General features: G+C 44.3%; 1 protein-coding gene across 18 annotated transcripts in view; it reads right to left on the bottom strand.

Annotated features, from left to right (window-relative positions):
• ANK3 (ankyrin 3) overlaps positions 1 to 24,512 on the bottom strand; it is a 590,040-nt gene that overhangs the window by 2,916 nt on the left and 562,612 nt on the right. For 6 of the 18 annotated variants that reach the window (XM_084753972.1, XM_084753956.1, XM_084753957.1 and 3 more), the window contains 5 exons: positions 24,180 to 24,311; positions 22,928 to 23,071; positions 19,803 to 20,484; positions 16,439 to 16,817; positions 5,381 to 5,466 (listed from right to left, as the gene is read on the bottom strand). In XM_084753972.1, coding sequence (XP_084610098.1) covers positions 5,401 to 5,466; positions 16,439 to 16,817; positions 19,803 to 20,484; positions 22,928 to 23,071; positions 24,180 to 24,311 — 1,403 coding nt within the window. In that variant the 3' untranslated portion in view covers positions 5,381 to 5,400. Of the gene's footprint in view, positions 1 to 5,380; positions 5,467 to 6,681; positions 6,739 to 6,883; positions 6,968 to 12,337; positions 12,425 to 14,524; positions 14,576 to 16,438; positions 16,818 to 19,802; positions 20,485 to 22,927; positions 23,072 to 24,179; positions 24,312 to 24,512 lie in introns of all 18 variants that reach the window. The other 12 variants (XM_084753959.1, XM_084753960.1, XM_084753965.1 and 9 more) reach the window with 3 other exon arrangements.

The following is a 24,512-nucleotide window of genomic DNA, read 5'->3' as shown; positions in this document are numbered from 1 at the left end:
CAAAACAGGCGAACTCTCACCTACTTTTCATCTTCCAAAAAAAAAAAAAAAACCCAGTCTAACCCCTATTTTAATTTTGTATACCAAAATGAAACAAAGCTGTTCTTGTCTCAATATAAGCCGGTACTGTCTAGATAGAGTGTCCTATGCCTTTACACCTTTTAAGATTCGGTTAATTATGCCCTTCTATATGTGGCTATTTATTTATTTATTTATTTATTTATTTATTTATTTATTTATATAAGCAGTGGTTATCCTTCAAATCTTTCTTGTTCTCTGCCCTGGGACCAGAATGTAGGTTCCAACCCCCATGGGTATAGTAATGCTAGAGTGTGGACAAAACATTTTGTACCCAAGAACAGTGTCACACAAATGGTGTAAGAACCTTGGCTAGGCTGGGCAGTGGTGGCGCACGCCTTTAATCCCAGCACTCAGGAGGCAGAGGCAGGAGGATCGCTGTGAGTTCAAGGTCAGCCTGGTCTACAATACAAGTCCTGGACAGCCAAGGCTAACACAGAGAAACCCTGTCTTGAAAAACCAAAACCAAAACCAAAACCAAAACAAACAAACAACCAAACCAAAACAAAAAAAACAAAAAAAAGAATCTTGGCTAAGCAACTGCTAGAAAAAGAGCTGTGATGAGAGCGCCCCCTGATGGATGGGAAGTTTGTGAGGCCACAGCAACAACTTTTCAGAAATAGAATCTGGTACTATTGCTCTTCTGTGAGTGTAGCTAATAGATTAAAGACTTAAGACGCATTCAAAGGGGGGACGTTCCCGTGGGCTTGGGGATATCCTTTCATATGCAAAGGTGGGAGAAATTCACACCCAATCCCACACTTCCGTCCTAATTTATTCCCACTTTAAGAAACATTTTAACTGATACTTCTAGATGGCAGCTCCAGTCTAGCATAGGCTCAGGCTCAGAACTGAGTCTAGAGGTCTATGGAAACACTCAGGATTTTTGTTGTTGTTGTTTGTTTTCTGGATACCTGCAGCCCTCAGCAGTTCAGCCCAGTGCACAACTGAGGACTCGTCTCCCCAGTATCCTCTACTGAAGTCACAGTCTCTCCCGGTTCTTTAATGTGGCTGCGTAACAGGACTGAAAAAGTCAGGTAGTCCAGGCCACACCCACAGGGGGCCAGTGCTGAAAACATCAACCGTTCCCACCCCAACTCTTCGGTCGGCTCTAGTACTGGCTCAAGCCCACGTGTTGGCAGTGGGTCCTGGGGGCATGCTCACCTGGGGTGACCTACAGGTACAGCAGCATCTGGTTTTGCAGGTCGAGGGTAAGCCTTGGGCATTAGTTTCTAGGATGCCAGGTGCTGCTGGTATTACTCTTTGCCTGCAGTCCTATTGTGAGAATGCAGACTGCATGCCCGGTCAGCTACACATGGCATTCCAGATTATCTTTTGGTGCTCCTGAGTCTGCGTCTACTTAGAGGGCTCCTTCTCTAATCAATATGTATGGAATTCCTCCTTATTTTTCAAGCTCTTTTTTTTTTTTTTTAAAAGATTTTACGTATTTATTTTATGTATGAGTGCTCAATCTGCATAGACACCCGCAGGCCAGAAGAGGGCATCAGATCCCTGTATAGATGGTTGGGAGCCACCACGTGGTTGCTGAGGATTGAACTCAGGATCTCTGGAAGAGCAGACAGTGCTCTTATCCACTGAGCCATCTCTCCAGCCCCTCAAGCTCCTTTTATTATTTTGTCTTCCCCCCTCTCCCCCCCCCCCCCCCCCCGCCAGAGCTGAGGACCGAACCCAGGGCCTTAGCGCTCTACCACTGAGCTAAATCCCCAACCCCTCAAGCTCCTTTTAAAACCCATCTCCTTGAAAGTGCCGGCCCTGCGCTCTAAAGAGGCAAGTCTACTTTTGTAGGTTACCTCTCCCCCGACAGACTCCACAGGGTCTGCTGTGCACACAGAGACCTCTGCTGTCCTCCCGTTCACCCCCCCACCCATCTCCCCTCCCCTTCCCTTCCTTCCCTCCTCTTTATCATAGGCTTAAGAATGTTTCCTCTTAAGCGTTTCAATTTTGTGTTATGTTTTCATTTAGCATGTCTGCGCATGTACATGTGCACAGCACTATATGTGTGGAGGTCAGAGGGCAACTTGTGGGAGTTGGTTGTGTCCTGCTAACATGTGGGTCCTGGGGTTTAGACTTGGGTCGTCAGATGTCATAGGTACTTTTAAATTGCTGTGCTGAGCCACCATGGCCAGTGTATAGAAAAGAAAGAGTTTATTAGGAGTGGGGCTTACAGCTTCAGAGGCTGAGCCCAAGACCATCTTGGCAGGGAGCATGACAACAGGTAGGCTCTCTGGCAGGCCAAGAGCTTACATCTCAATCCATGAGCAGGAGTCACAGAGAGCGAGGGGGGGGGGAAGAGAGAGGGGCGGAGAGAGGGGCGGAGAGAGGGAGTGGGGAGAGGGAGGAGGGGAGAGAGACGGAGGGGGGAGAGAAGGGGGGAAAGAGAGTGAGAGAGCTAATTGGGAATAGTGTGTAGGCTTTTGATACCTCAAAGCCTACCCAGTGACACACTTCCTCCAACAAGGCCACACCTCCTAATCCTTCCCAAACAGTTCTCCCAGCTGGGAACCAAGCATTCAAATGTGAGCCTATGGGGGCCAAGCCCCCTCACCTGTGGGGCCATCTTGCTGGCCCATATTTCTTTTTAAAAGGCAGTAATTTTCGTTACAATATGATACTGTAATCTAAAATGGAGGTTTGCTTTTCTTTTTGTTTTCATTTTAGATTATTTTTTGTTTCCTTCCTTCCTTCCTTGCTTGCTTTTCTTTTTTTTTTGGGACTCATTCTAGTTTTGAACTCTTGCTCTTCCTGCCTCAATCTCCCAAGTGCTAGGATTATAGATGTGCACTAGCGCACTTGGCTGAAAGCTTAAAATACCACGCAACTCGGAACAGATTTCCTCTTCAACTAATACCAATAAATGAGGCCTTTGCAATTTGTTCTTTCCCAGTGACTTGATTTAAAAACATCTGAAGCTTCAGAGCCAGCAAGGGGGGGGGGGGGGAAACCACACTGGAAACAGATGGGTGCATATTTTTAAAGGGAAAGAAAACACATTTATTTCATTTTTATTAGGTATTTATTATATATCTGGCACTGTTGTGAAGTGAATTACCTCAATTCTAATAACAGGGCAGTATTATGTTCCCTACTGCACAGATAATTAAAAAAGCCAGAGCCCAACTACCTGGCTTCAATTCTGTCTGCATTATGCATCGGGAGAACAGATATAAAACTGTCTGTATCTTAGATGCATTCTGGGAAAAATATCCCTGAGACAGATAAACTTAGTGGGATGAACTACTACAGGCTGTGAAGGGGAGAGGGGCGTCACAGACAGGCTTTGTCTGTACCTCTGCTTCATTTCTTGGTTAAAATAACTGACTGTCCTGCCAGGCATGGTGGCACACACAGCAGGTGGATTGCTGTGAGTTTGAGGCCAGCCTGGTCTATAAAGCGAATCCAGGACAGCCAAGGCTACACAGGGAAACCCTGTCTTGAAAAAAACAACCAAATCAAACCAAACCAAAAATACTATGAACGCCCCCCCCCAAAACAACAAAAAACCCCACAATTGACGGTCCCAGTTTACTGTGAGAACCACGGAGAGCAAATAGAGCTCTCACCTTCACCTAAGGGGGCGGGGGGGGGGGGGGCGCGCAGGAGCTGCACGCCTGGGATGCTGTGACTTCTCCCTGCTGCCACCGCTGTGCACAGGCTTGGCAAGCTGCTATTCTTATTTCCTTCTTGCTTCTAATACTTTTATAATAGCGTCTCCTAATTGAGGGTATCTATGGGCTTGGCAGCCACTGTTATTAAGCAATTTACACGCGTCAACTGACCGAATTCTAAAACAACCCCGGGACATGTTACTATTATCTTTCCACTGAGGATTATTGCTGTCCATCCAGGCTTCACTCCAAGCCCCTTCCCCATTCCCAGTGAGGAAACAACAGACAAAACACAAGTTAGGTAACTTGGCCAAACCCATATAGTTGGTAAGCTGCTTGGCATCCCCTATCCACTCTATCCCCTATGTCACCAACGGCTACACTGAGATCTCCCAGCCCAGAACAACTGCCATTAGAAATCACTGATAGCTACAGAGTCCGCTAAACTTCTCCATAGTCCTGCCTCAGCTGCTGAAAGGGTAGGGTTACCTGTGTGCACTTCTCAGCTTTCGGGGAAGGGTATGTGAGTAAGTGGGCTTGCGTCTGAGGATCGAACCCAGGCCAGAGCCTTATGCATGCTGGGTAAGTAGTCTACCACTGAGCCAGTAACCTTAGGACTTAGCGGTTTATGCTACTTACTGCAAGGTTTAGGTTAGCCTGGACTATAAAGTACTGTATTTTTTAGACCATAAGATGCATTCCCCTCCCTCAAACTGGGGGGGGGGGGGGAGGGAATTAGGGTGTGCTTTATGGCCTGATTGCTGTTTTTACTGTTTTTGGTGTTTACTGATCTAAAAACTGAGTCTTACAGTCAGGTGTGTCTTATAGTCCGAAAAATATGGTAAGAACTTATTCCCTCTCCCCCAACCCCTCCCCAGGCCGTGCACATGAGCTCAGTGGTGGAGCTGCTGTCTAGCACATCAGAGCATTTCCTATTGGCTTTAGGGCAAAGACCAGAGTCCCCACAGGTTTTTGGGGGGGGACCCTTCCATCACTGCCAGGTCAGGTTTACAGTGAACCACAAAGATGAGCATTCTTGGAGGTAGTTTGTTAGGGTTTATTTCCCAGTTTGGCCACTTTTATGTGACTGTGGGCAACTTTCTTAACCTTTTAGGGCCTGTTCTTTATGGTAGCCAGGGATGTTAATGGCATCAATCCAAGAGAAGAGGCTGTGAGAATTAGCCACAAAGAAACACTTTGGGACACGTAGCAAATCCTGTTTCCAGAGCACCTTTCCCTCTGTGTGTGTGCGCGTGTGTGTGCGTGCGTGCGTGTGTGTGTAAGAGAGCCTAATCTTCCAACAATGACTGTATATGGCTGCTGCCTGTCACAGGGAGCCTCATGGTGACAGAGTCGTAGACTCAAATCATGGTTACATATGCTTTCTGCAGACGCCATAGATATGGAGAATGTTTATAGGCCCAACTTAAGTTAAAGTTTAACGTGCAAATGTGTGTGTGTAGATACATATACATGTGTAGATACACACATGTATATATATACACATATACATCTGCATTCATATAAAGGAAAAGAGCAGAATGATTTCATATCACATTTTTTCCAATGAGGATTCAGTAAAGAAAGGGAAAGGACTATGGGAACTGACTTATTCAGGGAATCTGGAAAATTCTCAAGACTTTAAGTCTTGCCACTGACATGTGCACACTTCCCACCTGGACTGACGTCACTGTCACTAGTGGGTCTTCTTCTCCACGGTCCGGATTTCTTTCTTCGTCTTCACTTTGTAGCCTTCTCCCTGCTAAAGGAGAGCACACATTATGTGTTTGCAGTAGAGGAGTTTGAAAGCAGCTTCCCACACTGGTGCCTGGAGGCTGGGTTAGAAAGGAGAAGTTGGCGAGAGCACTGAGCCAACACGTGAGCTGCTGCACACACCAGCTCTCCAAGGCCACGGCATGCGACAGCACTTTCAAGGTAACTAGCAGCACGGTGAGACTGCACAACACGAAGGGTTAACGATCTCACACAGCAGCCATCCTGTGTCTCCCAACATAAGGTAGAAGGAATCGTTGCCCACACTCACAAGACACCCGGATCCCAGCTGGTTAAAGATACCGGTTAATCATAATGGATGGTTTTTATAAGGCAGCAGAACCGTAACTAGTCTGTTGTAGGATGACGGGGACTTCCCAAATAAGCACTGAGGCAGGAGTAAATGGGATGGATGGCCAGACTGCTTCTCCTTACTTAGTTTATGGACACCGTCTCCTCTCCGTCCTGGTCAAAGACAGCACCCAGTCCTACAGGGAGGCCTTGCTTCCTTTCTCCCCTGGCCCTCAGAAGTTTTCAGCTTGTTTTTTTTTTTTTTTTTGTATATAAATGTGATACTTAATAGTTAACTTTCTATCTTTAAACACAGTGAGGATTTGGAAAATGGCAAAGAATTATGGGAGATGTCTTCTTTGGCAGAAAAGGGTTCATTTGGCAAATAACATTCAGAGTTGCAAGTTGGGTTCTATAGTAGCGTGTTGGACATGGGGCAGCACAAAGCACGGCATGACCATAGAGTTTAGATTTTCCTATAGTGCACGATGGGCAGGGCAACCACATAGACCCGATGTGAAGATTATGACCCAAACTCTCCGCCACCCTAATATTGTCCACCCTCAGGGACCTAGACTGGCGCCCAGCTGAAGGCCCATTGTGGACCCTCTCAAGGAGGCTGTTGTGGCCAAGGGTCAAGGGTTCTACCTCATCTTTCTCCTTCCAGTTGGTACACTTCGTCCCTAATAAATGAACTTTTATCTCTGTGAGCATTCTGGCAATAGTAAGTATGTAACACTCAGGTATGGTATGCAGCAAGCGGTTGGACCCCATACAATGCCTATGGCAGAAGCAGCCAAGACAACACTCGAAGCATCCACGCTGCAGCAGCCGCTCTGTTAGCAGGGCTTCCCAGGGTGGATCACAAGAAAGTCTACCCTCTGCTTTCTCCTTGGCAACCACTCTACATTACCACTTCATCCTGCTTTCTCTCTCGTGGACCAATCCGCCTTATTACTTTCCGAGTGATCTGTTGGAAGCAACAGAGAGAGAGGTGGGGACTGTTCTGTGTTGGGGGTGGGGTGGGGCAAGCTATAACCCTACAGCACACAATGGTGTTTCTCATGCAGGGCATTTAAGCTCTGGGAGAAGGATGAAGTCTCAATGGCGATTACTTTTCTGGTGATGAGGGTGCCTTCTTCATCAGTAAATTGCTCTTCTGTGACAGATTCACCAGGGATGGTTTTGGCTTCCTCCCCCTAAAGGATGTGGGATAGAGATGAGTGACATGAGAGGGGAGGGCATGGGTGGGTACGGATCCAGGGGCACAGCACACCACACAGGGCGCCACACATGCTCCAAGGCTGCAAAGAACTCACAAAACTGCTTCCTTCTCCAGGAAAAGAGAAGACTTCTTGGCTGGGTGATAAGCTTTTTTAGTCTTATCCTTCAAGCATGTATTAGGGCATGTATGATGGTTGGCAACAGAGTCTAAGAAAACTATAATTTTAAGATGCAGTTACCCACGGCTAAGTCAAGAGGCTTCATTTGTTGAGACAAATACTAGCCAAGGATTAGTGGTAAGACTAGACAAACTCATTCAAACGGAGCACTTCATCACCAGTGTCCCACTGTATCTATTTTGATTAAAGATAGTTGATGAGTTGGGAGGAGACACTTTAAAAAAAAATCATGCACTTGGGCTGGAAAGATGGCTCAGTGGCTAAAGGCACTGCCTGCTCTTCTCGAGGACCTGGGTTCAAATCCCAGCACCCACATGGCAGCTCCCAACTGTCTGTAAAGATAGTTTCTGAGTTGGGAAGAGACACTTAAAAAAAAAATCATGCACTCAAATCTGACACTCTCAAATAGATGTACATGCAGCCTAAACACCAATCGCACATACAATAAAGGTAAATAAGTTAAAGAGAAAGAAAGAAAAGAAAGAAAGAAAGAAAGAAAGAAAGAAAGAAAGAAAGAAAGAAATCATGCACTAAGGACAATGCACTTTAAAAAAAATATGGAAAGAGTTCAGGGTAGAGAAAGTCTCATTTGCGGGGTGTCAGGAGACGGGGAGACTGAGATTTTCATAGATCACATGTGAGAATAACTGATGTGGTTTCCTCCCATCCGCACTACCGTCGGCCAATGGAGTAGAGATAGAAAAATCATCTTGCAGTTTTTGATAGATTCTTCCATCAGTAACTTCTCTCTAAGTTACAGTGGGGACTGCCAAAGGTCTTCTCAGCTCATTCTTGGTTTGTTTGTTTGTTTTTTTTTTTGAGACAAGGTTTCTCTGTGTAGCTTTAGCTGTCCTGGACTTGTTGTGTAGACTAGGCTGGCCTCGAACTCACAGAGATCTGCCTGCCTTTGCCTCCCCGAGTGCTGGGATTAAAGGTGCCTGGTGCACCTCTGAGCTTATTCTCAGCCCCGCCTCTGTGTAGTTTCACTTGACCCAGTGGAGAGAGGAAAGGACACTGGCAGAATGGAGAAGGCATACGTTCCAACACTTTGAAATCTGCAGCAAGTGTTAACTGTGGGAGCTATTCCTATTTCCTATGGTTCATTTCACATATTTGGCAGGAGTGCCATTTTATTTAAAAGATAAAGGTGTAGAGACAGTAAAAGTACTAGTGAAACGTAATGGAAGCCCTCCTCCCCCAACTCCACCCCCCTGTGGTTAAAGCATGAATGAATAAAGAATTTCCGAGGCAAGTTTTCTGAGTACCTAGCTCTCTGAGTGGTACCCAAGGGGAGGCCCTCAGAGACTCCAGCAAGGCAGAAATCCATTTACTGTGCTCTGAGTAATCCCTTCTGTGGGAAGATGCACATGTCTAAATGGTTTAAAGAACCTTGGAAAGGAGCAGGGGAAGTACAAGTAGGTGTGAGTGTAAGTGCAAAGGATACGTACACGTGTATTATTGACTTAGACTGACCCCTTCAGAACAATTAAAGCCCTACTTATGAGTAACAAGCCATGGTGCTTCTTGCACTGTTCTGGAAGGTAAGCACTTTCTCTGTCTCATTACTGAAAACACTCAAAAGGCAAGACAAAGATGCAGATGGCTTCTCCTTAAGACCAAAACAAACTGCCTAATTATGTAGCGCCTCACTGCACTATCGGTGTAGATGCTACTGGAAGGCCAGTAAAGATGGATGGAATAGGTCTTTAAAAAAAAAAATCTATGCTTCTTTATCGCTCTGTCAATTATGTTAGAGTTTAAATGCTCTTAAGGACAGGTCTCTGGGACCCCCTTTGATGAGAGCAAGAACAACTGCTAATTAGCTTTGAAAGTTCATGAAGACTACGTATTTTTTTTTTTTACATAAACAAAATCCCCTCTCGACTAAGTCTTGCTGACAAGAGTATTTCTGGCACCCTTCCCCCACTTCAAAGAGACATCATGGCACATGTATTTTGGGGGACTTCATCTCTAGCGGTCACTTTAAGGACATCCTGACAGGACTTCCTTTTGCACTACACTGTTTCTTTTCTTTCCTAGATGTCTCTGAATATGAGGAAGGAATGATAATATAAGGTGTGTTGGTTTGCTTTGATGGACCTGATAAAATGTGAACTTCCCAAACCAGAATGGATGTGTTATATATATATATATATATATATATATATATATATATATATATATGCAAAAAAGCAATAATTTGTCTGGTGTGCATTGTATGTATGTTGTGCTGCTTAGTTTTATGTCAACTGGGCACAAGCTATAGTCATCAGAGAGGAGGGAACCTCAATTGGGAATTTGCTCCCATGAGATCAGGCTGTAGAGCATTTTCTTAATTACTGCTTGGTGTGGGAGGGCCCAGTGTAGTGTGGGCGGTGCCACCCTGGGCTGGTGGTGCTGGCTTCTATAGGAAAGCAGGATAAGCAAGCCAGTATGAAGCATTCCTCCATGACCTCTGCATCAGCTCCTGACAACAGGTTTCTGGCCTGACTTCCTTCAGTTATGGACTGTGACCTGGAAGTGTAAAACAAATGAACCCTTTCCTTCCCAAGTCACTTTTGGTCACGGGGTTTCATCACAGCAACAGGCACCTGAACACATCTACTCTGAGAGACCTGTTATGCATAGATGTGTGTGCATGTGTGTACCGTATTTTTTGGACCATATGACGTACTTTCCCCCCCAAAAGTGTGTGTATGTGTGTGTGTGGGGGGGTGGAATTATGGTGCACCTTATGGTCTGGTTGCTGTTTTTACTGTTTTTCTTGTTTTACTGATCTAAAAACTGGGTGCGTCTTATGGTCAGGTGCGTCTTATAGTCTGAAAATTACGGTATGTACGACGTATGTATAGGCATATCTGAAATTGGTGAAGCAGAAGTGATAGACATAATTTCCTTGCTTGTGGGGAAACATATGCATAAGTTCTTTACAATCCAGCAAAAGTGTTGAAAATTAAAACAATATATTTGCATCGTATAGTTTATATATTAACCAATCTTAGTAGTTTGGCTGTGTATTGGTTAGAGATTTTTTTTTTAAACCTTTATAGTCACTGCATTTGCGCTAAGCAAATACACTCATAGAAACCAGCAATTTAAGCCCCTGTAGGCATTTGAGACTATATACAAATAAATGAACACACAGATCAAACTTCATTTAAAAAGGAAAGGGTCCACACATGGACATGAAGAGACTCATCATTAAATCATACCGTTAACTGACTGGCTATACAAGTGGAGCTGCTTATACTCTGGCACGGGTTCCTGAATGCAGCACTTCTTTGTGGAGGCGCTTACCAGCCAAAGCTACCAGGCAAATGGCTTGCAGTGCTGACATGAGGGCCTGGGAGCTTCCTGTATCCCGGCAGTGAAATAGGCCAGTGTGGTCCTGCCTTGCTCGGTTCCTGGGAAGCAAGTCAGATTCCCAGCCCTGCAGCATCATGCTGCCCTCTTCTATGTCACAGGGGAAGTCTGACTGGTCAAATGTCCGCCTTAGTGTAGCAAAAGAGCCTCCTGTATGTCTTCCGAGGGAAACGCCCTTCACTGCTGAGCCAAGGACTAAGTTCTGTTCCCAGAGCTGGTGCTGTCTAGCTGCGCGATTTTAAAATAAGTTGGTTCGCTTCCGAGCATCCCTCCGGACATCTGGGTAGTGCAATGGTTTCTGTGTCAGGTCAGAGTACTGTCCCTTAATGGTTTTGACAGTGACGATTCTTATGTAATGTCTGCCACATACTACCACCGTCCCTGGACTCTGCTGGACACCCTCACATGGCTACAGAGAAAAGCAACGGAAGTGAGCTTCTTCTCATCGGCCTCTCCAGTCCCAACGGAAAAATAATAACCAGAATACATTCTACATTTGTTGACTGTGTTGTGCTATAACGTCCTGTAACAATTAGGGCTATTTAGCTTTTGCTCCGTCCGTCGTGGCAAAGGGAGTTTCCCAAAGCATCTCTTAGGATGATGCTCTCCCTAGCTACAAGACAAGAGAGTGAAGCTCTACTGTTTCACTCTCTCTAACGTGAGCCAAACTTCAAGGAGGTGGCATTTGGGTAGAATATAGATTCATGTCTCACAAAGCCTATGGCCTTCTGGTTTGTTTTATGGTTTTAAACACAGGCTCTTAAAATACATGCATGTGTTGCATGCCATTATCCGTATGCTATGCTCCAACACACACATCGCCCACTCTAAGAAAGCTACTTTAGAGGTGGACTTGCTGATGCACGTGTAGAAGATTAAGGGACCAAAAGGAAGGCTCTTCATTGGCTCATCGGTGTGGCTGTTTCTTTGGGGGACCTCTTTAATTCCCTCCCTCTGGCTTTGTGGTATCTGCATAACTGTGTTTTTAGTAGAGCTCAGCCACCCCTTAGAAGAAGGGGCAGTTGCCGTAAAATACTGGGGTGAAGCAACAGAAGGCTGCCACACATCAAACATGGAAAGCAGGGTGCCCAGTGGTGCGCTCAATGTCTCTTCTCTAGATGTTTCTTCCCTTTAATTATCTATCATTCCTGGGAGTGAGCAACGAGACTATATACACTAAGTCAGCTTGCCAGTTAGGATCTCCAGGGCAGTGGCTGACGGTTTGGACAGCACCTCAGGTGCTTGCTCCTTGTTGAGATGGGGACTAGTTCAAAATGTAGAAATCACTTAATCTTGAATGTTTTTTTTTACAATCTTTGAAAAGTTGTATTTGAGCAGACGTGACAGCCTTTTTACGTTTCCTCCCTTCTTTCACATATCCATGCCAGGCTGTGGACTTAAGGTAACTCAGTCACTGCTTGATAGTGAGGAAATGGCTTTCATTTTCAAGTCAAGTCAACAGGAGCTTCTGGTATTTCCCTGTTTTCATTAGATTCTGGGGCACTGATTGAGCCCTGTGTTCACTATAAACAACCTTGTCACCAAGACCAAATCCTTGTTTTCTGAGAGAGGCAGGATGCAAATGCCGAGTTCTCAGACAGACTCATAGCCACTGCGTGTCCAACAGGCCTGTGCAGATCACACACTAACACACAACATAGCTTTCTTTTGGATAGTTATTTTACACGCTTTCAAGTGTGCAAAGAGAGAGCACCGGCTAGTTATCAAACATGCTGCACCTTGCAAAGCACACTGAAGGATTCTAGACACAGCAGCACGCCATCAACGTCTCCCTGCCAGTACCTTTATAATCACACGCCGTCGAATGACTCGGGTAGTGACCCTCCGCTCCTCCTCTGAGCTTGAACCACTCTCACTGTTTCTCAAGTCCTGATAAATGCATTGTTTAGTATAATTTTACCATCACATTGAAAACAAAAGACATTCTGAGAAGGGAAATAAAGAAAGAATTATATTTACTTATTTTTTCCTCCCTAAGGAATAGCATCATGAAAATTGAGTGGAAGAAAATGTTTGAGCAAGATTTAGACTGCTTTTGTATCTCTCTGTGTGTGTATGTGAGTGGATATGTCTCTTAATGTTCATGAATGTATGTGTGTGTAGGTATGACTAGGTATGCCTCTGTGTGCTTGTGTATATCTGTACACGCATGTGCATGTATGTGGTGACTGTGTGCACAGTTAAAGAATAAGGTATTTAGCCAGGTGCTGGTGGCATATGCCTTAATCCCAGCACTCTGGAGGCAAGCAGATCTCTGAGAGTTTGGGACCAGCGTGGTCTATAGAACAAGTTTTAAGACAGCCAAAACTACACAGAGAAACCCTGTCTCAGAAAGAAAAAAAAAAAAAAAAAAAAAAGAATAAAGTAAGTATACTCTGTTAATAATAGAACCTTCTTGGCTTTAAAAATTAAATATTAGTGGGTTGATGAGGTTTTTGAAGTCCTGTTTAAACTAGCTTTAAACCTGCCTTTGTGTGACTTGAATGTATGATCCTGAAGTTTAGGCAGTGTTACACTTGCTCTCTACAGAAAGAGGTATGTGTGGTTTTTATGAAAGTTTGGTTCACTTTGTTAACTTTATCAAAAGCTACTTTTGAGGTTGACCCTGGCACTTGTGTTTCAGAGGATTATCATCAAAACACAGTGTTCAGTAAGAGCTCATGCCAATGAGTGGGAGGTGGGGGGGATGAAGACCTGTGAACACTCGAGGACTTTTGTAAAGACTTAGAATAAAATGACAGTATAAGACAGAGCATTGCTGGGACTATAGGATCGTAAGTTCAAGGCCAGCCTGGGCAACTTAATGAGACCCTGTCTCAAAATTTAAGGAGGGAGGGGAGGGAAGGGGAGCGAGAAGGAGAGAGAGAGAGAGATTGAGATCAAGATCTTGTGTGTGTATTTGAGACACATCTCAGTCAGCGGTAGAGAGCTTGCATGTGTAAGACATAGTAGTTTACTCCTCAGGACTTGAGACAGACAGAGACAGAGAGACAAGGTAATTCTGCAATTAATTCAGGAGTCTGAGTACCCAATAGGTTATCATTCAAACAAGAAAATACTGTTATTCAGCAAATATTCTTCACCATGATATTTAATTGCAGTGATCCAAATGAACCAGTCAGGGAGCTAGGAACTATGAAGTTAACACCATTAGAAAAAGATATGGCTGCACTGTAAAAATTGAGCATGTGTGTGAGGGAGCAGAGGGGAATGACTAGAAACATCTCTATGGGAGTAGGCATTAGGTAAAATGAGTGTGAAATGGTAGCTCAGTAGGTAACACACGAGGACATGTGTTTATCCACAGCCCACTGGCAAGGAGGTCAAGTGTTAAGAGTGATGTTAATCTCAGGTTTATATGAAGTTCCGTTGGGGAGCATGGCCCGCCCCACGTCAATAGCAGCTGTCGTCTGTGCAAGGAACAGAACTTAAAAAGCATGTTCCCGGTTGTGTGCTTTCAAATTCCACAAAAGGACAGGGAAAAACGATTTAAAGAACATATTAGAAAGGTAGGCAGAGGTTAAGAGGAATTCATAGTCACGAAAACTTCGCGTTCATAGTCACAGACTTTACCCAGAGTGATTCCAGGACTAACCAACTACAGGAGGCCGAAGGGGAAACCTGAATTATTCATACACGGATTGTAAACTGGCAGAAGCAAGACACGGGTTAAAGCAAGCACTAACAAAAGGGCCCACGTGCCAGTCAGACAGGCGAACCCTTGCAAGACGCCCAGAGAAGCCCTCACACACAGAAGTGGCTGGTGGGGTCAGATTTCAGTGTCCCCTCTCTCCCCGAGACTCCATCTGCTTTGCCTTAGGAGAAGGGAGAGAGCAGGGAAGAACCGCAGGCTTCCTTTAAGAGACTTCTCCAGAAACTGGTAAAGGGCCAAACTCTGGGAGAACAGTGTGGGATTTCTTTCCCGCAGCATTCTCACTTCAGGAGGAGGGGGAAAGAACAGGGCTTTACCTTGTAACAGCAGGCGGTCATCCGCGTAAACGCTGCACCCGGACTTTTGACCTGCTTTTTCAGGGGACAAAAAGGGGTCTGTTGTCTGAAGCAGACATCAGGTGGCCTTGTTGGTTGCTACTATACTTAGGCTGGGCCATTGAAGACATGGTAAGGGGCATCTTGGGATTTCCTGTGAGGTCAGACTCGCATCCCCTAGAGGCTTTGACCATACTCGGACTTTCATGGACAGGGAGTTTTTTATGCATTGGATGGCTCAGTGAGTAGTGGTTTCCACTGCTGGTGAACCTTGCTGAGTTCTGCTCAGGCTTGTCACTATTTCTTTCACACATCCACATCCAAGTGGCTCTCCGGTGACCCACAGCTACATACCCATCTACATAAAACCAGAGTGTGTCTATATTGGTTTCAAATAGTTTTTTTCCTTCCCCAGGATAAACTTTCCTTAGGTAAAAATGTCACTGTGTTACTGCTTGTCTTTTTTTTTTTTTTTTAAGATTTGTCTTAATGGGAACATACTTAGCTATTTGGCATTTTAAAGGACAAGATTCCACCCAAACTCAACCTGTTGAAATATACTGAGAGACAAGTCAAAGGCAAAAGTCAATATTGAAAGCCACACTTGCTGAGAAAGAAGTGAAAACAAAACAAAACAAAACAACAAAAACCAAGACAACCCCCCCCCCAAAAAAAAACCAAGGGGTAAATGAATCCTCGAGCTTCAAAGAAAAAAAAAAACAGAGAAAGAATAATTTCAATACTTACTTATTGACAATAATCATTTGTGTGAGTGATGATCAATTGAAATTGCATTTCCTTTCACTTTCCCTAACACTCCAGAAAAATGACCGAAAGGGCATAAACAGGGAAGGACAGGTATAAGATTTATTGATTGAGAGTGCTCAGCTTCTAAGTGCCTGGGTGTTTTTTTGTGAACTCGAAGCACTGTTTTGTAAACCACCGTTTCTTCTCCTAATGCTGGCCTTAAGGGAAGTAGGTATGTCTCAGGGCAGGCAGCTAGAGCTTGCATGTCAAAGACAGTGTGCGCTGCATAGTTGAGAGGAAGATGCAGAGAGATGAGGACAACACTTAAAAAAAAAAAAGGAAAGTTGGGTGTGGCAGCGCACACTTTAACCCCAGCACCAAATAGACGGGCAGCTCTCTGAGTTTGAGGCCAGCCTGGTCTATATGGTGAGCCCCTATGTCAAAAAGCAGATACAACTCGTTTTAATTTTCTTTCATCGCTGGGAGATAATTTCATCTGAAAAATATTTTACCAGCTAAAAAAAAAATCATAAAACAAAAGAAAAAAATCTATTAGGTAGTAACTATTAGAAGAATATATCAGTATAAACAGCAAAACAATGGTCCTATCACCATCATCTACTGAGATATTAAAAAGCATGTTTCTGAGTACAAACTTCTGCCTGCCGTTGAGTCTCTTTATCCTGGAAGTTGTATTTTTTTTTTCAAAATTTCAAATGCTTTTGAGAAGTTAGACCATACAAAATAGTACGCGTAGGTGGGTTGAACACTGCAGGCTTCAAACTCCATGGAAGCTCCAGAAAGTGCAAAAGTTACCTTCCTTCTCCGCTAAGAACAAAGGCTGGGTTTGCAGTCAGGGAACCTGAGTCACAGGCGGAATTAGTAGTGGGCCAAGAAAAACTAGTTACTTTAATGCCTCTTTACTTCGCTTCGTCCTTGTCAATGGTGGGAGATATTTTATGCCCTTGAGGACTGCAGGTGCTAACCCATGGTGCACATCCTCCCCAGGGCTTTCGTTAGCGGCCACTTAGCATTTAGAAATCACGAGGAACCTCGCACCCAATGCTACAGGACTAAAGAAAAGTAGCGGAGCATGGGTGTTCGCGATAACGAGAGCATGCTGGCTGCGTAAATGACGTACGCACGTACCTTAGGCTCCGACCCGCTGGACCCCTCTTCTTCGTGAAGGTTGAGCCTGGCTTTGCCATCAGCAGAAGTCCTTGCCATCTTTTTCATGCTGGCAGGCACACAGGGTTTAGGTGCGTCTTCTAGGACAAGCTTGCTGGTTTCTTCCAGAGATTTCTGATAGGCTGCGAGGGGCGACGCTGGTTCCTCGGTGCGGCCAGATCCGTGTATTTTTGGTTTCAGATTCTCCTTAAAGCTCTGTTTTCCTATATCATTCTGGGATTCTGGGAAGTAGGACTTTGCCTTTGCTTCTGGGGCGACGTCCGCGTGGCTTCCGTTTGCTTCAAATTTCCCAGGTTCTCCTTTGAGATATGAAGTAATGGGATCTCGAGCTTGGTCAGAGCTGTAAAAGAAACAGTATACAATTTATTTTATTTTATTTTTTATTTTGTTTTTTCGAGACAGGGTTTCTCTGTGTAGCCCTGGCTGTCCTGGACTCTTTTTATAGACTAGGCTGGGCTCGAACTCACAGAGATCCACCTTCCTCTGCCTCCCAAGAGCTGGGATTAAAGGCGTGCGCCACCATACCCAGCCAACAGTAGCAAATTTATAATGGCAAGGTGTGGCTGCAGATGGCTTCAGAAGGTGGTTTTTCAGTGCCCATGTAAAACAGGCATGAAAAAAAAATTAGTGAGTAGATTTAAAGGTGAGGGCCAGTTAGGTGTACCCAGGCTCCAGGCATCCTGAACACCCCAGCCTCCAAAATGGTTTTGTAAACTGTCACTTTAAGAAAAAAAAATGTTAGAGCTGGAGAGGTGATTTCATTGGTTAAGAGCCCTGGCTGTTCTCCTATTCTAGAGGTTCTGAGTTCAAGTCCCAGCAACCATATGATGGCTTCCAACCATCTCTAATGGATTTGATGCCCTCTGCTGGTGTGCAGGCATACATGCAGGCAGAGCACTCATGAAATAAACCTTAAAAAATTGTTCACAGCTAAATTTTACACCTTTAAAAAAAATGTTGATGGACACCCAGTTCCAACCTTGCTAATTTAAAAAAGGGAAGGCTAGGATGAAACATTATTGTGTCACCAGTGAATCCCAAACTTGGATTCTTTGTAGGTTTTCATCTGTGCAGAAGCTTGCCATGCTTCCTCAACCATGAAACTTTTAGTGAACCTCCTTTTTCTGCTCCCTCCACTAACCCTTACTGACCAGCATGACTTCTGTTCACTGTGGGGACTCCGTGCCTTAAGTATGGTTAAGTCTTGTCTTTTCGGATGACTTTTATTTATTTATTTATTTACTTATTTTTTTACTAGTTTCAACATGAACCACTTGTCTGCACATCATCTTTACTATCGTGTTTATTGACAGGAAAAGGGCATCAGTTAACCCACCATCTTTTGTGTTAAAGTGGCACTGCAGGCATAAATGTGTGCTTACTCTATGTGTAGTAGGAAAATCTACTATTGTGAAGACCGTACAACACAGCATGTAAGTCCTCCTTCTTACTGCTGATCTCCCTTCTCTTCCTCCTGATGCTCAGACCAGGAGCATCACCGTATAAGATCCCTGGAGGTCACTATTATTTTCTTAAACCGAGACCAGGAAGACTCGATGCATTTTCTGTATATTCAAGGGCAGGGCCTACATTAAACAAGAGATTTGCAGTTTAATGGTGACGAGCAGATTTCCTAGACTGATATCTGTTTCCTGACGAGCAGCTATAAACTCTGTCATCTCTCGGGACAGGGAGATCGATGCTAATGTGCTTTGTCCCCTCTGCAGGAGCCACTTTGGTAGCTTACAGAGACAGGCTATTGATGCCTTCATTTCACAAAAAAAAAAAAAAAAAAGTTTCATGATCTCTGCCAAGTCTCTATTTTGGAGTTGTAATTGGAGCAAAAAGTTGACCAGCAAAATGGAAATATGTGGTTAGGAAATAATATTCTGTGTTTTGCTTCCAGTGGAGGTTCATCCCCAGATGCCCTTTGGAGTGAAGGTATATTTTAGTTTGATGTGCGAGGAAGTAAACTAAAGTCTCCTGTTGCTAGAGGCTATTGTCTGTCTCAGGCATCTGGGAGAGAACATGCTATTTCTTGTTCGGTCTACAAACCTGCTTGAGGGAAGGAGTATTGTAAAGATGATGAAAACCACCTTCTTAGAACTTAGAAATTAATCTTAGGTCCCAGAGTGCCTCTCTTACATTGCTGGGGTGTGTCCCCTGCCCAGGGGCTCTAGACTTACTTTCTAGAGCACAGCTAGCACACAGAAGGCATAGCGACAACGACTGTACCCATACTTCAATGGCTATCATATATTTCTGGGTAAAAGCCTATATATTAAAAAAATGGACTGGGAACTGGGTGTGTGGTGCACGCCTTTAATCCCAGTGCTCTGGGAGGCAGAGGCAGGTGGATCTCTGTGAGTTTAAAGCCAGCCTGGTCTACAAAGTGAGTCCAGGACAGCCAGGGCAACACAGAGAAACCCTGTCTTAAAAAACAAACAAAATAAAAGGAAGGAAGGAAGGAAGGAAGATAGAAAGATGGATGGAAGAATAGGGTCAGGTGTGGTGACACACGTTTTTAATCCCAACACTCAGGAGGCAAAGGCAGGTGGATCTCTGTGAGTTCAAGATCAACCTGGTCTTCAGAGTGAGTTCTAGAGCAGCCAGGACAACAGAAAGAGACTCTGTCTCCAGAAAACAAAACAAAAAGAAAATGGAAGGCTAATGTGTTTTTCTTAGTATAGTAGGTTCATTTTCTTTGTTTCTCTGAATTTCCTTCATGAAGATGGAAAATGTATACCTGCCTCATATACTTTTTTTTTCTTTTTCTTTTCTTTTCTTTTTTTGGTACTGGAGATTAAATGCAGAGCCATGCACATTTGCCTTGCATTGCAAATATGCTGCTTCTAAAGGGGATACCTCCATATTTCAGAATTCTCCTGGTAATCATTGCTAGAGTATAGGATTTGTCAAGTTTTTAATCTTGCATTTGTCACATTTATGTCTGCAGTTATGAAACAAGGTGAATGGGAATATTCATAAAAGATCTGGACTGTCATTTACGAACTTTGAAGAAAGCCTCACGTAAGAAACCAGCGAAGAGTCTCTCAACTAAGCCAACGGCTAGGTCTGTGGCATGCAGATAACTGTGCTTTGTTTCTCTTCATCGCTTCTGAGAAGTATAGTTGAATTTAAATTCGCCTTTCTCTAGGGATTATAACATTAGTGCATCTTTTAAGAGAGGCTGTATGCCCTAACAGGGTTAATCATTTAGAAAAGGAGTCACTGCTAAAAAAAAAAAAAAAGCGCCCACTTAAAACAAACTGTGACAGGACACACGTGTATTATTTCCCGTGTATTTCCCGAGACGCGGCCGTACCTGTCATCCAGACGGTCTAGTAACCCACCGGTTATTCTTCGAGCCTGCGCTGGGGACTCCAGGCTTCCACTTGACGTCTCGTTCTGCCAACCTGCAAGTGAAGACATTGCCAGTTCTGCTCGCTGAACACGGTTAAGGATAGCCTGCACTTTTTCTTCTGTCATCTCCTCAGACTCTACTCCTTCTTCCAGTTCAATGTCCTCAAACAGGGATTTGAGTTTTTCTTCCGTCATCTCCTCATCAGGACCAGGTTTTCCTTCCTCCTGCTGTTCAAAGCTTACGCCTACTTTTCTAGTCTGCGGTCTCAGTGGCTCTGCCGGCGTACCATCGCTTAGGACCCCGGCCACACTTCCATGGTACTGAGGACACTCACTCAGACATGTGTCCTTCAAGTGGCTCTCATCTACATCCGGCGGGTCGGCCACGTCTGTGACAGTTACTGAATCGTCCAGTTTGCTGTCTTCTATAGAAGTGTCTTCTGCAGTGACCACTGGAGGCCCGCTTGCTGAACGGTCTAGACTGCCCTGGGAAGGCACTTGCCCGTCACTCAGTCTACTGGGGGTTCTAAAGGGAGACTCTATGCTAGAGAGATCACTAAAATGGTCATCTTGCTGGAAAGGGGTGGGTGGTGTGCAGTACAACCCCATGGGGGTTTCCAGCTCCACGTGAAGGGAAGGGTGACCTATGGAAGACAGTACATTTGGACTGGCTGCAATGAGTTGGAACACAGCGAACACGAACACATGGAATGGCTCAAATTATATATCAGGTATGACAACGCATGACGGATTACAGAGGAATGCTCACGGTTTCACAGTTAAGTTCAGTTACGCGGAGTTTGATGAAATAAAAATAACAGCATCCTATCCACTTTAATAATGTAACAATGCAGATGAGATTAATTCCGTATAAAGTTAGTTGTCCTAACTAGCAGACATGTGGCTCAGGGCTAGTGCATTTTCTCATTGTCGCATGCAAAATCTACACTGGGGTAGACTGAATACAGCTAGCCACAAGAAGCCAATTCTGTAATTAATTAATTACTGCTTAGGTTAAAAAAAAAAACCCTACACATGAGTAATGCAATCCAACTCTAACTCTTGCTTGTTTACATGAAGTTATGGAGTGGGGGGGGGGGGAAGGAATGAATTTACACTCTGGAAAGAAATGATGAGCGGAATTTTAGAGCAAGGGCGGGACTGGCTAAAGAAAGATAAGCGACTCCACGCGTTTCAGATGCCTTAGTCGGCACAGAGGTGAGAGACTTACGGTGTGCGCGGAGGTTTTGGGGAGGCTGGTGATGGAAGTGTACTTAAGAACCATGAAGCGAATAAAGAAAAACAATGATACGGGATGGAGGCAGGCGGAGAGTTAGGGGAGCTGTAGGACGCAGGGCACTGCCAGCCTGCTCAGGAGGGAAGGAGGGAGCTAACCCCTGACGCTAAGCACTCTCCATGGACTATAAAAACACTTCCTTGTCCCAGCAGTGAGAAAGCAAATAATGGTCTGGTCATGGTGAGGAAAGGAAGTTTCCCAAAAGCTTAATGAAGAGGAGAGACATTAAAAAAAAAAAAAGCAGCAATGCATTTTCTCAATTCATTTTTCTGCAAAACCTGACTAGTTTTCCCCATTCGTTCAAGGCAAATAGCTATTGTTCTAAGTTCACATGGTTGGAGGTTGTTGGTTACAGCCTCTTGTTAAAAGTCTGGCTTAAGATTTATGGTTTGCATATAAGTCAAGTTTATTTTATGCCTAAATTTCCCTCAGAAAATTTAATAAAAAGAACAACACAATATTGAGATACAATAACAAAAAGCCCCACGAGCTTATTTGAATGATATTCAAACTTCACAGTATTAAAACAAAGTGAGCCAAGATAACCACCCTTGTGATTTCTTTTCCCTATAAAGAGTAGAGGCAGCTATAACTGAAACTTGCCAGTAATTCTTACTTTGCCCTATTTATCTAAGGCATTTATCAACAAACAGCCTCCCACACTTGAGTTATGGTGCACAAGGTGCACAGGAGCACGTGTTTTCCAAGGAACCGACGCTCTGTGGACAGCAGATACCCTAAACCCTTTAGTAAGTGGGCACTTCCTAGGATTCTGGACTATTTTCCGATGTGGCACATTTAGAGTTTAAAAAGTTCCTGGTTCTTGTTCATCTAAATTTGCCATTTAAAAATAGAAAAAGAAAGTCACCATATTTCTTGACCTTTGAATTAACAGAAAAATATCCTTGGCTACTCTGGCCCGTGCCACGTCATTATTTTCCACTCACCATTCACTGTGGCGATGGACTCACACTTGTCAAGAAGAACAGGATAGCTTCAAAAGCATGGCTGTCTTCCGACGATACGTCTTTCCTGACACTCTTTATGAGATGGGGGAGGGGACTGTTAAACTAAACTAAGTCAAAAGGTCGCCAGTGATTTTTTTGCGCTCACTGAATTAGAAAAAAAAAACGCTGTCTTTTATGAACAATACATCAAATATTACCCTTTATCCCAGGAATTACTGGCAGAATATAGCTTAATATATGTAATGTTAGGTAACTTAACCATCTGGGATGATGGTGGACTTCTCCAGCGCATGCCTGGGTGCTTGGTCCTGCAACGAGGACTCACTATTTACCCCATCCATCCATCCACTGTTAAGCGCAGCTCGGTGCATCATGGTTAAACCTGGCCTCACAGTTTGATTTCACTTATAGATGAAAAGGAATCACTGGCTTTTAGGTTAAAAGAAAAAAAAAATAATAACTTTAAACGCCAAAGCGTTGTACCTTGTAAGGATTAAGTTTTCTACCATTTGGGTGCACGGAACACTAGAAACAACAGCTCTTTCAGATAATGTGCTGTCATATTTCATCCTGTGTCACACACACACGCACGCACGCACGCACACACGCACACACACGCACGCACACACAGAGACATTTACTGAGCTTGCTCTGATATGAGAGCGCTCATCTGCAGACTCTGTCAGAAAAAAAAAAACTGCTGAGAAAACGAGATAAGTCAGGCAAATCATGGAGCACTTGGTGCTGAGTGCTTGCCCTGTCTGACGGCACTTTCAGATGCTATTGAACGATTAAATAAATATGAACACTAAATGCAATTACCATCAACTGGGTCATGGAAAACATTGTTTTCATCTGCAAAGCTTCTGGTGCCTGAAATATTCCCATAATCAAATATCGGTCCTTCTAGAAGAGTCACTATGTCTATTCGATTAATTTTTGTCAAGACCGAAGTTAAGGCATCAGCTGAAAAGGAGAAAAAGAAAGGGTGGGGAGTCAGAGGCACGACTCCCTTCAAGTTAACACAACACCCAACAAAATCATTGCTTCTGTAGCTCTGCCAGCATTTCATCTCCCCACGACAGCTCTGCCTGATACATGTCTAGAGCACCCAGAAGGCTGCTCTGGAGGTCACACCATTTATCCCACTGTGACAGGGTGGATGGTCTTCAAACATCTGGACTCCCTTAGGGGGCCCACTACAGCACCATGTTCCTTTAACTCATGTCATTGTCGCACCCTTCTATTCAGTGCTTAACAGTTTAGTTAACTTCCAAGGTCAGGCTGAGCAGGCGACCCACGATAACTCACCCCACAGTGGGGTGGGTGAGAACTGGGTGCCCTGAACTCACCACGATCACCGATCCAAATCCAGCGATAGCCGAGGATTTCCCCACTGCCCCAGACCAAGCTGGATACAACTGGCTGGCTCCCCTAATCATATCCCATGCCCCTCTGTACTTCCATACCTGCCCCTGGGTATAGCAGTAATTTCAAACCATTTCTGATGGCCATGCCATGACAGAAGAGTTCTTACTCCCACCCGAGCCCCACCCCATTTTTAGTAAATAGGGGAAGAGAGCCATACAAAATGACACAAAATGCACACTGTTTTCCTGCCACTTGCTTTCCAGAAAGCTGCTTGAGCACGGGACTCCAGGACACCTGCACTTGCTAATCAAGTGCCACGCTAGGCCTTGTTTTCATCCTTCCTAATGCTGTGACCCCTTTAATACAGTTCATGGTGACCCCAACCATAAAATTATTTTTGTTGTTATGGCTCAACTGTAATTTTCCCTCTGATATGGATGCAAAATATCTGTGTTTTCTGATGGTCTTAGGTGACCCCTGCAAAAGGGTTGTTTGACACCCCCCCTCGCGCAAAGGGGTTGTGACCCACAGACTGAGAACCACTGCATTAGGTTCTTGCTATTCCCTCCGCCCCCGCCCCCCACCACATCGCTACATAAAATTACAGAACACTGAAAATCCAGGAGTGAAACTGACAGCAGATTTCCCTAAGATATTGACCCTGTGTGGCTTTGAAAATTAAAATAAATAATTTTAAGCATACTTGTGGCATTCTTCCCGTCTCTGGTAACCCACTTTTTTAACAACATGAAGCTTTGTGAAATTAAGGAATTTGGATTTTCCACACGTATTTGATTGATTTCATCCACTGAAAAATTCAGTTCCCTTGCCAGCTCTGTAAAAAGAAAGAGAGTTAGAAAGGGCATGTTTTACTTTGCACATACTTCATCAAATTCACATTCAACTCCTAATACCGCTGTCAAACAAACAAACAGACAAACAACAAAACAAAATGGGAAAGAAAAGCAGAAAAGAAAAAAAAAAAAAGAATTGTAAAGAAAAGCCCTCAGTGTATCGTTGGGCACTGCCCTTCTGG

This window comes from Acomys minous (genome assembly GCF_964271855.1).
Source record: "Acomys minous genome assembly, chromosome: 13".
Taxonomy (NCBI): Eukaryota; Metazoa; Chordata; class Mammalia; order Rodentia; family Muridae; genus Acomys; species Acomys minous.
The sequence above is the reverse complement of the archived record's forward strand: the minus strand, read 5'-3'. Positions and strand labels throughout refer to the sequence as shown.